At 34.8% G+C, this 12,718-nt stretch overlaps 1 protein-coding gene across 1 annotated transcript; it reads left to right on the forward strand.

Annotated features, from left to right (window-relative positions):
* Positions 1–1,269: 1,269 nt before the first annotated feature.
* Positions 1,270–10,876, forward strand: LOC123677475 (gustatory and odorant receptor 24). The gene is made up of 6 exons (XM_045614010.1): positions 1,270–1,687; positions 5,260–5,582; positions 6,672–7,064; positions 7,131–7,202; positions 7,498–7,587; positions 10,686–10,876. The coding sequence occupies exons 1-6, from the start codon at positions 1,315–1,317 to the stop codon at positions 10,791–10,793; spliced, it is 1,359 nt and encodes a 452-aa protein (XP_045469966.1). The 5' UTR covers positions 1,270–1,314; the 3' UTR covers positions 10,794–10,876.
* Positions 10,877–12,718: the final 1,842 nt, after the last annotated feature.

Consider the following 12,718-nt stretch of genomic DNA (forward strand, 5'->3'; position numbering starts at 1 on the left):
ATTATTGTCCATTAAAAAAGTAAATTGAGATATTTTGGATAGAATAAATTCGAGATTATAATCTTTGGGTTAAGTTTCGAATTATCTGCCTATCAATTTAAATTATTATATACAGTAATGACTGATTAGTAGGGACTTCCATTGGAAAATAGTGGTAATTTTGCACAAGTTATTTCCTCATATTTCATTCATAGACTAGGCAATTCAATTTATATAAAAATCTTACGAATAACCTAATTCTCTTGTTTCGGATTTTGAATGAAATAATTTTTTTCCATTTATAGCTCAGAAACCGTGAAGGCTGAGATTGATGAAAACATAAAAACTATGAAATATCTAGCGGCAGGGTTTGAACCCGTGATCCATTTCGAAAGCCGAATACTTAAATTCTTGAAAAATTAATAATTTCAAAATTAATATGGGGCTAGAATTTTACGTAAAAAAAAATTCAGTAGATATCTTCGAAAAATTATATATTATTGATTTCTACTAATAATTGACGCATAATTTTTATACCGAATCGAATATCAAACATAATTTTTTTCAACATATATATAAAAAAAAGCTAAGTTGTTGAAAATTACAACAAGTAATTTTAGAATTAAAAAAAAACACTGGAAATTTCATGTCAATACTAAGATAAAACAAGAAGTCTGGAAATAACCTGATTAATATTGAATGTTTTTATTAAAAAAATAACATTAATTTTCAATGTGAATAATAAATGATAATCCTGCGAAATGAAAATTGCAAACTAGATTCGAAGAAAAATCAAATTTAACACATTTTTAAACCGAAATTCATAAGCCATGAATTAAGAATGAAGATTTTTTATTGAGTCAACTATTAGCCGATTTCTTGACATTGATGTTGTTGTTGAGAAAATCCTCCACCATTTTCGATAACGACACTGGTAGATTTTTTCGTGTCTTCTCCACCAATCAAATATATAATGTTAGAATTTTCAAATAATGATCGTGGAACCACCAGATCTTGAAATTTCTTGAGTCAAGATATATTATAAAGAAAACGACAAGACTAAATTTTTTAAATTTCTTGACTTTCTCTCAAAACAAGAGGGAAACGATTTTAATGAAACTTGCATTCCTTTCTTGTATTTAATGCTGGTATTAAATGCAGGTTTATTGGACCAAATAATGTCATCTCTAATTCTTCGATTCCTACTGACCTCTATAAAAAATGTAAGCTTTGTACTCACCGAAAAATTCATAACCCCTTGTTTACGTAGTGTTGACCTTCAGGTGATCAACCCACTTTTTTCCTCATTCAGTCAGAATCAAATCATAAGTAACAATGTATTCACCTAATTCGTACAACACCAATAATTTGCCGATAAGTTTCATGAGTGATCATGCTAGAAATCGTAGGAATTCGAACATAAGCACATATTTCGATGCGCCAGTGTCACCATTTTATACAAATCCTGGTAACGTCACTAAAGTAGCGCCGGCCCCAGGGTACCACCCTGGGGAACCCCACAGGGCTTTCGAAAACCAAGATACTGGATCTGGTGGGCTGGTTTACAGGGTCTTGAAGCCTGTTCTTTATCTCCAGAGATACATGGGAATATATCCTATAAGCATAAGCGAAAGTGGAAGATTTGAGGTCACTTCACAACTGCTGATGTATTCGGCTCTGGTTTTTCTTGTAGAAGTTGCATTTATAGGTAAGTGCTAAATGGGGTAGTAAAACAAACAAACAAAATTTTTTTACTCAGACAAAACCGGACAGGTTGTGAAGTTTGAGTTGTCAACCCTTTTTGCAATGCTGCTGATGTACTTATTCTTATTATGCGTGTTTATCTCATTCGTAATAAGAATTTATTTTGGTTGCTATTGATCTTATTTTCATCTCATATACTTAAGAACTCATTTCTATCAGGAAAATATTGAATTCATAAGAATTTGAAATTAATTAATTAATCTTCCAGTATACAATAAGACTTCAGGATGGAATCTTGAAAATTTTTTGGTCAGCCGTAAAAGAATTGTTTGATAGTCTGGCAACGACATTGCTAAAATGAATCCATCATATAGGAAGGTACTTTTTGAAACTAAACTAACATACTGGTGGATGCGCCAATTACAACTTTCTTCAATTTACACTGTGTCCGAAAAGTATGGACCAAATTCATTTTTAGCTAAACAGACCATTTTAAGAAATAATCCTGAAACACGTCGATTTTTTATTTTAACTTACCGTATTTTAAAATGATAATCTGATATACAGGGTGAATTACTTTCGAGTAATGACGTCACCGTAATTTTTTTGAATGGAACACCCTATTTAGTCTCAATTTTCCGATTAATCTAGCTGAGCTGATTCCAAAAATGTATCACATATTGATTCCAATTGCTACAGGGTAGACAAAAATACAATAAATATGTGTGTGCTCATAAAGTAACGCGTAACATTCTTTATTAGTTAAATTAACAATATTATCAAAAATACTTATTGTCTAGCGGCAATAAACAAATAATGACATTTCACAAAAAACTAGACGACTATGTCTTTTTTAAATTGATAAGAAATAATTTCTTTCATATTCTGTCTGCTACAGGCGCGGATCCAGGCCCCACTTTTGGGGGGGGAACTTTTAGATACTCAAAATACTGAAAATGTGGACCCCAGACACTTTCGCCATTTTGGGACGTTATTTTTTTTGCCGTTCATAGATATGGATCTTCCCAAAATGTATTGAAGGTGAAATTTTTGCTGATATTGTAATTATTTGAGCCTAAGTATGTCAAATTCTGGGAGGGACGGCAAAATTTAAGAGGTGCCTGGGTCATTTGGGGGGGGGAACGTTCTCCCAGTTCCCCCCCCGTGGATCCGCGCCTGGTCTGCTAGACCACAAGTACCAAACATGTCTGGAAACAGCTCATTTTTATTAATCTAAAAATGTAACAAACTACAGGGTGTTACATTCAAACCAATTGCCGCTAGACAATAAGTATTTTTGATAATATTGTTAGTTTAAATAATAAAGAATGTTACGCGTTACTTTATGAGCACACACATATCTATTGTATTTTTGTCCACCCTGTACCAATTGGAATCAACATGTGATACATTTTTGGAATCAGCTCAGCTAGAGTAATCGGAAAATTGAGACAAAATGGGGGTGTTCCATTAAAAAAAAATGACGGTGACGTAATTACTTGGAAGTAATTCACCCTGTATATTAGATTATTATTTTAAAATACGGTAAATTCAAATAAAAAATCGATGTGTTTCAGGATAATTTCTTAAAATGGTCTGTTTAGCTAAAAATGAATTTGTTCCATACTTTACGGACACACTGTATATCCAGTAGTTTCATTTCTTCAATATATTTTCAAGAAGTGTTCTCAACAACTTTCGGTAGTTTCATGGTCTTCGAATAAAAAATTTGTGGTGATTTTTCGCTATTTCAAGAGATGGCGCCTCACGCTGCGCATATCTCGGCAGAACGACTTGGACATAAACTCAAACATTCACTACAAAGTTACCACGCTCCGTTTTGGATGTAAGGGTGTATATGGCAGGGACCACCCAGTTGCCATATTGATGTTTCCATCAGAGGTCTCGAGATGAAATATACTGTAATTCCCTGAAGGAAAAAAAGGCACATTATAAAAACTGTATGAGTACGTCTAGCCAAACATACATAAAATTGTAAGCATGAGCGTACCCAGCGAGGGGGGCACCAAAAAAATTATTCGTTTCAAATTTTGTTGATGCAATTAATTGAAATTCATGAAATAACTATTTTAATGCTGGAAATTCATTCCATTTCGTTCATTTTGTCATTCCAGTTAGTGAAACAGTAGTTATTGGTTAAATTTATATTAAGCCTACTTGACAGTTCCACAATACGATTCGACAAAGTCAGAAAGAACCACTCAACCAACAAATAATTCCTCTGATCTTCTGACCCTTAAGGAAAACGGATGACTGTCAGATCTGAAGGAGGTGCTTGTTTTGAGTGCTTAAAATGCTGTCAAAAGAATTGAACATGATAATTATCTATCTATTTTTTCCTACAATGATCGAGAGCAAAGGTAGAATTCTTTGTTCTTTGAATTCAAAGAGTACGTATGCCTACTTAGATTCAATAGGAATTTATCTGATCTCAACCAATGGTGAAGGAAATATAATTCAGCAAGGATCAGCATGAAATGAGATTTACAGCGAATCTGAATATGGAAAATATAAGCAATTTTTAAGGACTGGGGCACACTTGAACTCACGAAATGGTGTTCTTTTTTTTAAATTCAAAAGAATCATAGATATTTACCTATATTACCATCAAGAGTAATAACAAAACTTCAAAACGATGAAGATATAGAAAATAATATGAAATTACCTAAGTCAATGGATTATATTTGCAGTACTTTTTCTTTTATTTCATTGAGAATATTATGAATCTCAATGTCAAAAGACAATTTTTCAAGATCATATTAACATATATTACGAGGCTCACGGTTTTGTGGAAGTTTGAACTCAAAATTTAGGAAAAAATTGAATTTCCATCCAAAAATCGTTATATCTCCCGAATCATTCATCATAGACCCCTCAAATAAAAACGTTTTTTAAACATCAAGTTCCGATCTAGAACATACTAAGGTTTCAAGGGCCTAGCTTACGTCCAGAAGAAGTTGCAGCTTCTGGAATTTCATCCATTTTTTCTTCGAAAATATCATATTTTTACCTATAATTTCTGAAATAATGCATTAATCGCCAAACTGCAAGCATTTTCGTGATCTACATAGTCGAATCAATCAATAAAATGGTACAATAGTCCCATGAAGGAACTTTTTGTTTTTTTTCAATTTTCTAAGGGTTACCATTACTTTTAGGATTCTTCGATTTTGTTATCTAGCCTATTGCCATATTGATTGGAATTCGTGAATTTCTAGAATCTGAATCTAAAATCTTCGATTTTGTTATCTAGCCTATTGCCATATTGATTGGAATTCGTTAATTTCTAGAATCTGAATGTTGAATAAATGTAGATATCTCCAGAATTTTGGTGAACATTAAAATATTCATTGCTGATGAACTACCACATAAATGTAATTGAAAATAGAAATAATATAATTATTGCAAATATAAAATGTTTCTATACCTATAGGTTTCAGAGGATATTTTTGATTTCTCGGGTTTTCACTTCTTGACTTACTAATTGTTTCTGAGGAAAAATGCTGAATCTACAGCAAAATAAGTGTTTTACATTCACTGTTTTCTTTTTTTCAGGCTACATCAAATGGGATAAAGTAGAAATAGTGAGATCATCAGAGACAGAAGCAAAATTTGAGGAAGCTGTAATCGATTATCTTTTCACGGTCTATTTGATCCCGATAGTGATGAATCCTATTACACTATATGAAGCAAAATATCATGCCAATATTATGAACGATTTCAAGAAGTTTGAGGAATTTTACAGAAAAGTAGTGAAAAAGAAGCTGAACCTATTCGTAGGAAATAAATCTTTACTATTGACTATTGCTCTGCCAGTAGTTTCTTGTGCAACGATGGTAGTCAATCATATAACAATGGTGAATTTTCGTTTTGTACAGGTAGGTTTTTCGTAAATTTTCTGTTACAGTTATAACGGGTGTTTTTTTCGAGGTATATAACTTTAAGTTGGAATTACTGTTCAAGATGGCGACCGATTTAACAGCTGTCAAGTGATTTATTCTCAGTTTGGTTTGGCAATTCATCATGAATAGACTCATGCCTGAACAACGCTTGCAAATAGTGCAATTTTATTTCGAAAATAATGGTTCTGTGCGGAATACGTATCGCGCACTACGTCCATTTTATTTTGTTTAGCGATGAAGGGCACTTCTGGTTGAATTGCTACGTCAACAAATAAAACTGCCGCATCTGGAGTGAAGCTAATCCTCAAGTGTATGTCGAAACACCGTTACATCCAGAAAAACTGACTGTTTGGTGCGCTTTATGGGCTGGTGGAATAATTGGTCCGTACTTCTTCCAAAACGATGATGGCTAGAACGTTACAGTTAATGGTGATCGTTATAGACTATAGAGCCATGATTACTAACTTTTTCATTCCTGAATTGAACAACCATGATGTCCAGGAGCTGTGGTTCCAACAAGACGGCGCAACATGTCACACAGCTCGTGGCACAATCGATTTATTGAAAGAAACGTTTGGTGACCGCCTAATTTCACGTTTTGGACCTGTTAATTGGCCTCCAAGATCTTGTGATTTAATACCGCTAGACTACTTTCTGTGGTGCTATGTAAAGTCATTGGTCTATGCGGATAAGCCACAAACCCTTGACCATTTGGAAGACAACATTCGCCGTGTTATTGCCTATATACGGCCACAAATGTTGGAAAAAGTCATCGAAAATTGGACTTCCAGATTGGACTACATACGAGCCAGCCGTGGCGGTCATATGCCAGAAATCATATTTAAAATGTAATGCCACAAGATTATCTTGCGGATAAATGAAATTCATGTCAATCGAATAATCCATCGTTGTTTTATTGCAATTTAAAGTTCTATAGCTCTAAAAAAAACACCCTTTACTTCTATTCAATTTTCAGTTCATCTAGGGGAAAATCAAGGATGCAGAGAGAGTTTGAATTTGAATCAATTGAGCTAAATTCCATCTTGAGTTGAACTTTTGTTGCAGGTTATACCATACTGTTACATAAATACAGTGACTTATCTTGTTGGCGGTTTATGGTTTGCTTATTCAGATGTTATAGGAAACATAGCATTAACCATTTCCCAGGACTTCCAGTTCGCATTGAAAAACATGAGTACCTCCTCAAGAATAGCAGAGTTCAGAACGTTATGGATGTTGCTAGCTAGGATAACCAGAGATTGTGGGAACTCATCTGGCCACACTCTGATATTTCTGAGCTTGTACCTGTTTCTGATCATAACATTGACGATTTATGGTTTATTTTCCCAGATTCAAGGTGGTTTTGAATTGAAAGATATAGGATTGACGATAACTGCAGTTTTTGCAGTTGCTCTGCTGTACTTTATCTGTGATGAGGCACATTATGCATCGAACTGTGTAAGTTACTTACTGACTGTAAGTTACTTACTGACTGAGTAAAGGTTCCATGTTTTTGATTATCAGGTTAAGGTTCATTTCCAAAAACGTTTGCTGCTGGTGGAACTTACTTGGATGAATGAGGATGCACAACAAGAAGTGAGTAGGATACATTTTCTATTCTGTCAAAAAAATAAGAAAGGTATTTACATAAAAGTAGGAATTTTTTTCGCTATTTAAGATAGACTCTTTTTTACTCCTTTTTGATGCATTTCTTATAATACGCTATATTCTTATGATAGGTCAATTCTAGGCTATAATTTCTCAATCGAGAGTAGACATGAAAGATATTTCATAATGAGGAATGAAGTTTATCATATCTTTCTATTATCTTCAATGGAAATATGTAGGTATGTATATATCTATTCTGTTACTATCATTCTCTTTTTTTCAGATTAACATGTTTTTGCGGGCAACTGAAATGAATCCCACTAATATGAGCTTGGTTGGATTTTTTGATGTTAACAGAAATTTATTTAAATCGGTAAGACATTACATTCTTTCAAAAGATACTTCCATATAATGCAAGGAATCAAAATTTTCATTTTGGAATATAAATGAGTTCATCAATGATACTAAAAATAGGTATGACATTATGCCTCACATCTAAAGAGTACGTTGTGTTCTGTCTTGTAACATCTCCTAAGAACGTCTGATTCTCACAAAGCTAAAGCACTTTTGGGTTATCGTGAAGCATCTTTTTGGCCGGCAATAGGGAAACAGGTGGAAACTTTTGAGCTGCTGGCACAAATTAGTGATGTGAAGAATCGAAACCGTATGCGTCGCTCAAAAAAAAAACTGACAATATTGCTGCTGTAGCTCGTAGTAAAGGGTGTTTTTTTTAGAGCTATAGAACTTTAAATTGCAATAAAACAACGATGGATTATTCGATCGACATGAATTGTATTTATCCGCAAGATAATCTTGTGGCATTACATTTTAAATATGATTTCTGGCATATGATCGGCAAGGCTGGCTCAGATGTAGTCCAATTTTCGATGACTTTTTCACACAATTGTGGCCGTATATCGGCAATAACACGACGAATTTTGTCTTCCAAATGGTCAAGGGTTTGTGGCTTATCCGCATAGACCAATGACTTTACATAGCACCACAGAAAGTAGTCTAGCGGTGTTGAATCACAAGATCTTGGAGGCCAATTCACAGGTCCAAAACGTGAAATTAGGCGGACACCAAACGTGTCTTTCAATAAATCGATTGTGGCACGAGCTGTGTGACATGTTGCGCCGTCTTGTTGGTACCACAGCTCCTGGACATCATGGTTGTTCAATTCAGGAATGAAAAAGTCAGTAATCATGGCTCTATACCGATCACCATTGACTGTAACGTTCTGGCCATCATCGTTTTTGAAGAAGTACGGACCAATGATTCCACCAGCCCATAAAGCGCACTAAACAGTCAGTTTTTCTGGATGTAACGGTGTTTCGACATACACTTGAGGATTAGCTTCACTCCAAATGCGACAGTTTTGTTTGTTGACGTAGCCATTCAACCAGAAGTGTGCTTCATCGCTAAACAAAATAAAATGGACGTAGTGCGCGATACGCATTCCGCACAGAACCATTATTTTCGAAATAAAATTGCACTATTTGCAAGCGTTGTTCAGGCGTGAGTCTACTCATGATGAATTGCCAAACCAAACTGAGAATAAATCACTTGACAGCTGTTAAATCGGTCGTCATCTTGAGCACTAATGCCAACTTAAAGTTATATACCTCGAAAAAAAACACCCGTCACACCAGCAAATGTGCGAATTGGTTATAGAAAATTTCATGGAAAGGATATGGTGCTGCAACCGTATCCATAGCGGTCATTTGACTCATATCGTTTTCCATCATTAATGGCATATCTTTCTCTTTACAATGATATGAATATTCATTGATTTCTCCCAAAATATACTCGTTTTCTCTTCAATATAAAAATGAAACATCTTATTGGAAAACCGTTTACTTTCGAATGGCTCGAAAAAAATATTGAAAAAGTCCCTTATTCAACTCCTTGTAATCCTTGTATCGTAAGGCTTTTTCATGACCTCTTCATCAGTTCGTGTTAATTGCAAAGTTACCGGAAATAAATAAAACCCTTCAAAGGAAACAATACATATACGTATCGATTCTGCATTATCCCAGATTTCTTGATAGGGTTTGAAATTCAATATGAAGCCATATTGTGAAAGCAGCGAATTAATGTTAACTGTTTGGTGCAATGTTACACTCGTTAAAAAATAATTAAAATCATTTTAGATTTCGAGTTAGAACCTATTATGAATTGCTGCACCGATGATTTCATATTCTATGCGCTTATTTTGCAATTAGTGTTTTTAGACATTCAATTCCAAAAGATGGTGATATTGTGGGTCTGAATGAATAAATATCAGGTGAAAAAAGTACCTACCAGGAATATATCATTAAAGGGTATAACAGTCCAAATGAAAAGTCCCCGGTCTACCATAGCAAAACTTTTTTTTTTGGCAAAATTCGATTTTATTATTCAATATAGTTGCCTTCGAGGGCGATACAGCGATTATAGCGATCTTCCAACTTTTCAATAACATTTTTGTAGTACGATTTGTCTTTCGCTTCAAAATAGGCCTCAGTTTCGGCCGATTACTTCTTCATTGGCGCTAAATTTCTTTCCAACGAGCATTCTTTTGAGGTCTGAGAAGAGGAAAAAGTCGCTGGGAGCCAGATCTGGCGACTACGGTGAATGCAGAAGCAATTCGAAGCTCAATTTATGCAATTTTGCCATTGTTTCCATTGATTTGTGATTTGATTTGATTCATGTGATTTGTGTCTTGATGAAACAGCACCTTTTTTCTTCAAATGGGGCCGTTTTTTAACCATTTCATCCTTTAAACGATCCAATAACGCTATATAATAATCACTGTTGATGGTTTGGCCCTTTTGGAAGTAATCAATTAATATTTTACCTTGCGCATCCCAGAATACTGATGCCATAACCTTGCCAGCTGACTGTTGTGTTTTTCCTCGCTTTGGATTCGGTTCATCGGGTGCAGTCCACTCAGCTGATTGTCGATTGGACTCCGGAGTGAAATGATGTAGCGGTTTTTGTGCCAACCTATCATGTTTTCCTCGAATCAAATAAATGAATCTCAAATAATATATCAATTATTTTTACTGCACCTGTTGCATGCATAACAAATCTTATAATACAAGAGGCATTACCATAAACTATCAGACTTATTACCTATATATTTATATCTACCACGTCTAAGTAATTATTTTAATAAATGTATAGACATTTTCTTATATTTGGTTTTAAATATTTGCGGAAATTGAATGTGTTGTTATTGAGAAGTTGGTAGGTAATTTAGGCGTTGACAAAATCATTTACAGATGACTTTGGCCTAACAGTCTTCTCCCATAAAATGAGTTTTTTGTTGCGTCTTGGAATCTGTATAAAACATCATCGAAAAAGATGAGGGTTATTTGCATAAAAAAGTTTTCTATAAAGCTTTGACCCTATTACCTCAATAATTATTGATTTGAAATTTGCATCACCATTTTTTGAAAACTTTATGTATCTTCAATACTCTTGCAGTTACTGGCCACAATGGTGACATATTTGGTGGTACTGCTTCAGTTTCAAATCAGCATACCAGAAGATAATGGAGGATCCAACGTATCAAGTAACATGACTAAGTCTTAAGTATTTATTTTTATAATTAAGAACTAAAATGAACTACACCTGGCCTCAAGTTAAGGATAGTGAATTGAAAATCCTTTGTGTATTTATTATTTAGAGATAATACTCTGCAGAAATTTTGTACAATTAAGATTAATAAATAAAAATTAATAATTCTTCTGTTGCTAATCATATTTTTGCAAGCAGTCATGATATTCTTCGTATTTCAGATGAAATATTGATTTAAATATAGAGGGAATCGGCCTGTACAAGTTGTTCCAAACTCCTGGTTTCAACTGACTCAAAGTCATGACTCATCCTCTAAAAACACCCTTTATAACAATATCAGAAATGTAGAAGTGTAATAAAAAAATTTATTTCAACAACATACATTTATGCAGGAAATTTCAATCTGGTGGTATTAACCGTTTAGAAATTATGAGGAGAATTTTTTTTTATTCCATCAACTTTGGAAGGATATATCTCCCTTAAAATGCATTTTGGGCCATGAGTTTATTTATCAAACTATACTCATTTTTCAATGTAAAGGGTGTTTTTTTTAGAGCTATAGAACTTTAAATTGCAATAAAACAACGATAGATTATTCGATTGACATGAATTTTATTTATCCGCAAGATAATATTGTGGCATTACATTTTAAATATGATTTCTAGCATATGACCGCCACGGCTGGCTCGGATGTAGTCCAATCTGGACGTCCAATTTTCGATGACTTTTTCCAACATTTGTGGCCGTATATCGGCAATAACACGGCGAATGTTGTCTTCCAAATGGCCAAGGGTTTGTAGCCTATTTGCATAGACCAATGACTTTACATAGCCCCACAGAAAGTAGACTACGGTGTTAAATCACAAGATCTTGGAGGCCAATTCACAGGTCCAAAACGTGAAATTAGGCGGTCACCAAACGTGTCTTTCAATAAATCGATTGTGGCACGAGCTGTGTGACATGTTGCGCCGTCTTGTTGAAACCACAGCTCCTGAACATCATGGTTGTTCAATTCAGGAATGAAAAAGTTAGTAATCATGGCACTATACCGATCACCATTGACTGTAACGTTCTGGCCATCATCGTTTTTGAAGAAGTACGGACCAATGATTCCACCAGCCCATAAAGCGCACCAAACAGTCAGTTTTTCTGGATGTGACGGTGTTTCGACATACACTTGACGATTAGCTTCACTCCAAATGCGGCAGTTTTGTTTGTTGACGTAGCCATTCAACCAGAAGGGTGCTTCATCGCTAAACAAAATTCGCTTATTCCGTATTCCGCACAGAACCATTATTTTCGAAATGAAATTGCACTATTTGCAAGCGTTGTTCAGGCGCGAGTCTATTCATGAGGAATTGCCAAACCAAACTGAGAATAAATCACTTGACAGTTGTTAAATCGATCGCCATCTTGAACAGTAATGCCAACTTAAAGTTATATACTATCACCCCCAGAAAGCTCAATACACATTTTTCACTCACCCTGTATAACCGATAAAATCAACAAATTTAGGACACCCTGTACACGTTGTTGTGAGCAGATATCCGTGCAAAATCGTCGGTGACGAATCAATCAAACCAATAGCATGGGGTTACCCTTCGATATGGCCAGATTTCACTGCATATTTGTATTTGTGTTCTTTTCATATCGAGATCAATAGGACACTGGGAAACCTTACGTGAATTAACTTGCACCCTCTCTCCCTTTGAATAGTAAGGGAAGTAGGTTGGTTTGGGTTTTGGGGGATGAATAAGAGTGGGTGGGTGTATAAGGCATTGTAAGCCGAGTATGAAATGATAGTAGCATTTTGAAGCCCGTATGTTCGAGACTGCTGAATTTGAGAATACTTGTCCTGTAAAACTTCGCGTGTGTGTCAACCCTTTGTGGTTTTTCGGTGTGGGTTCCGTTGTTGAATGTTGTAATGTAATATTGTGTAT

The sequence above is a fragment of the Harmonia axyridis genome, chromosome 4 (genome assembly GCF_914767665.1).
Source record: "Harmonia axyridis chromosome 4, icHarAxyr1.1, whole genome shotgun sequence".
In the NCBI taxonomy this organism is placed as follows: Eukaryota; Metazoa; Arthropoda; class Insecta; order Coleoptera; family Coccinellidae; genus Harmonia; species Harmonia axyridis.

Excerpts from the sequence above, each read along its gene's own strand:
- LOC123677475 (XM_045614010.1), top strand. The coding sequence starts at position 1,315 with ATGTATTCACCTAATTCGTACAACACCAATAATTTGCCGATAAGTTTC. Across the intron at positions 7,203-7,497 it reads ATGAGGATGCACAACAAGAA|ATTAACATGTTTTTGCGGGC; the intron begins GTGAGTAGGATA and ends TCTTTTTTTCAG. Across the intron at positions 7,588-10,685 it reads ACAGAAATTTATTTAAATCG|TTACTGGCCACAATGGTGAC; the intron begins GTAAGACATTAC and ends ATACTCTTGCAG.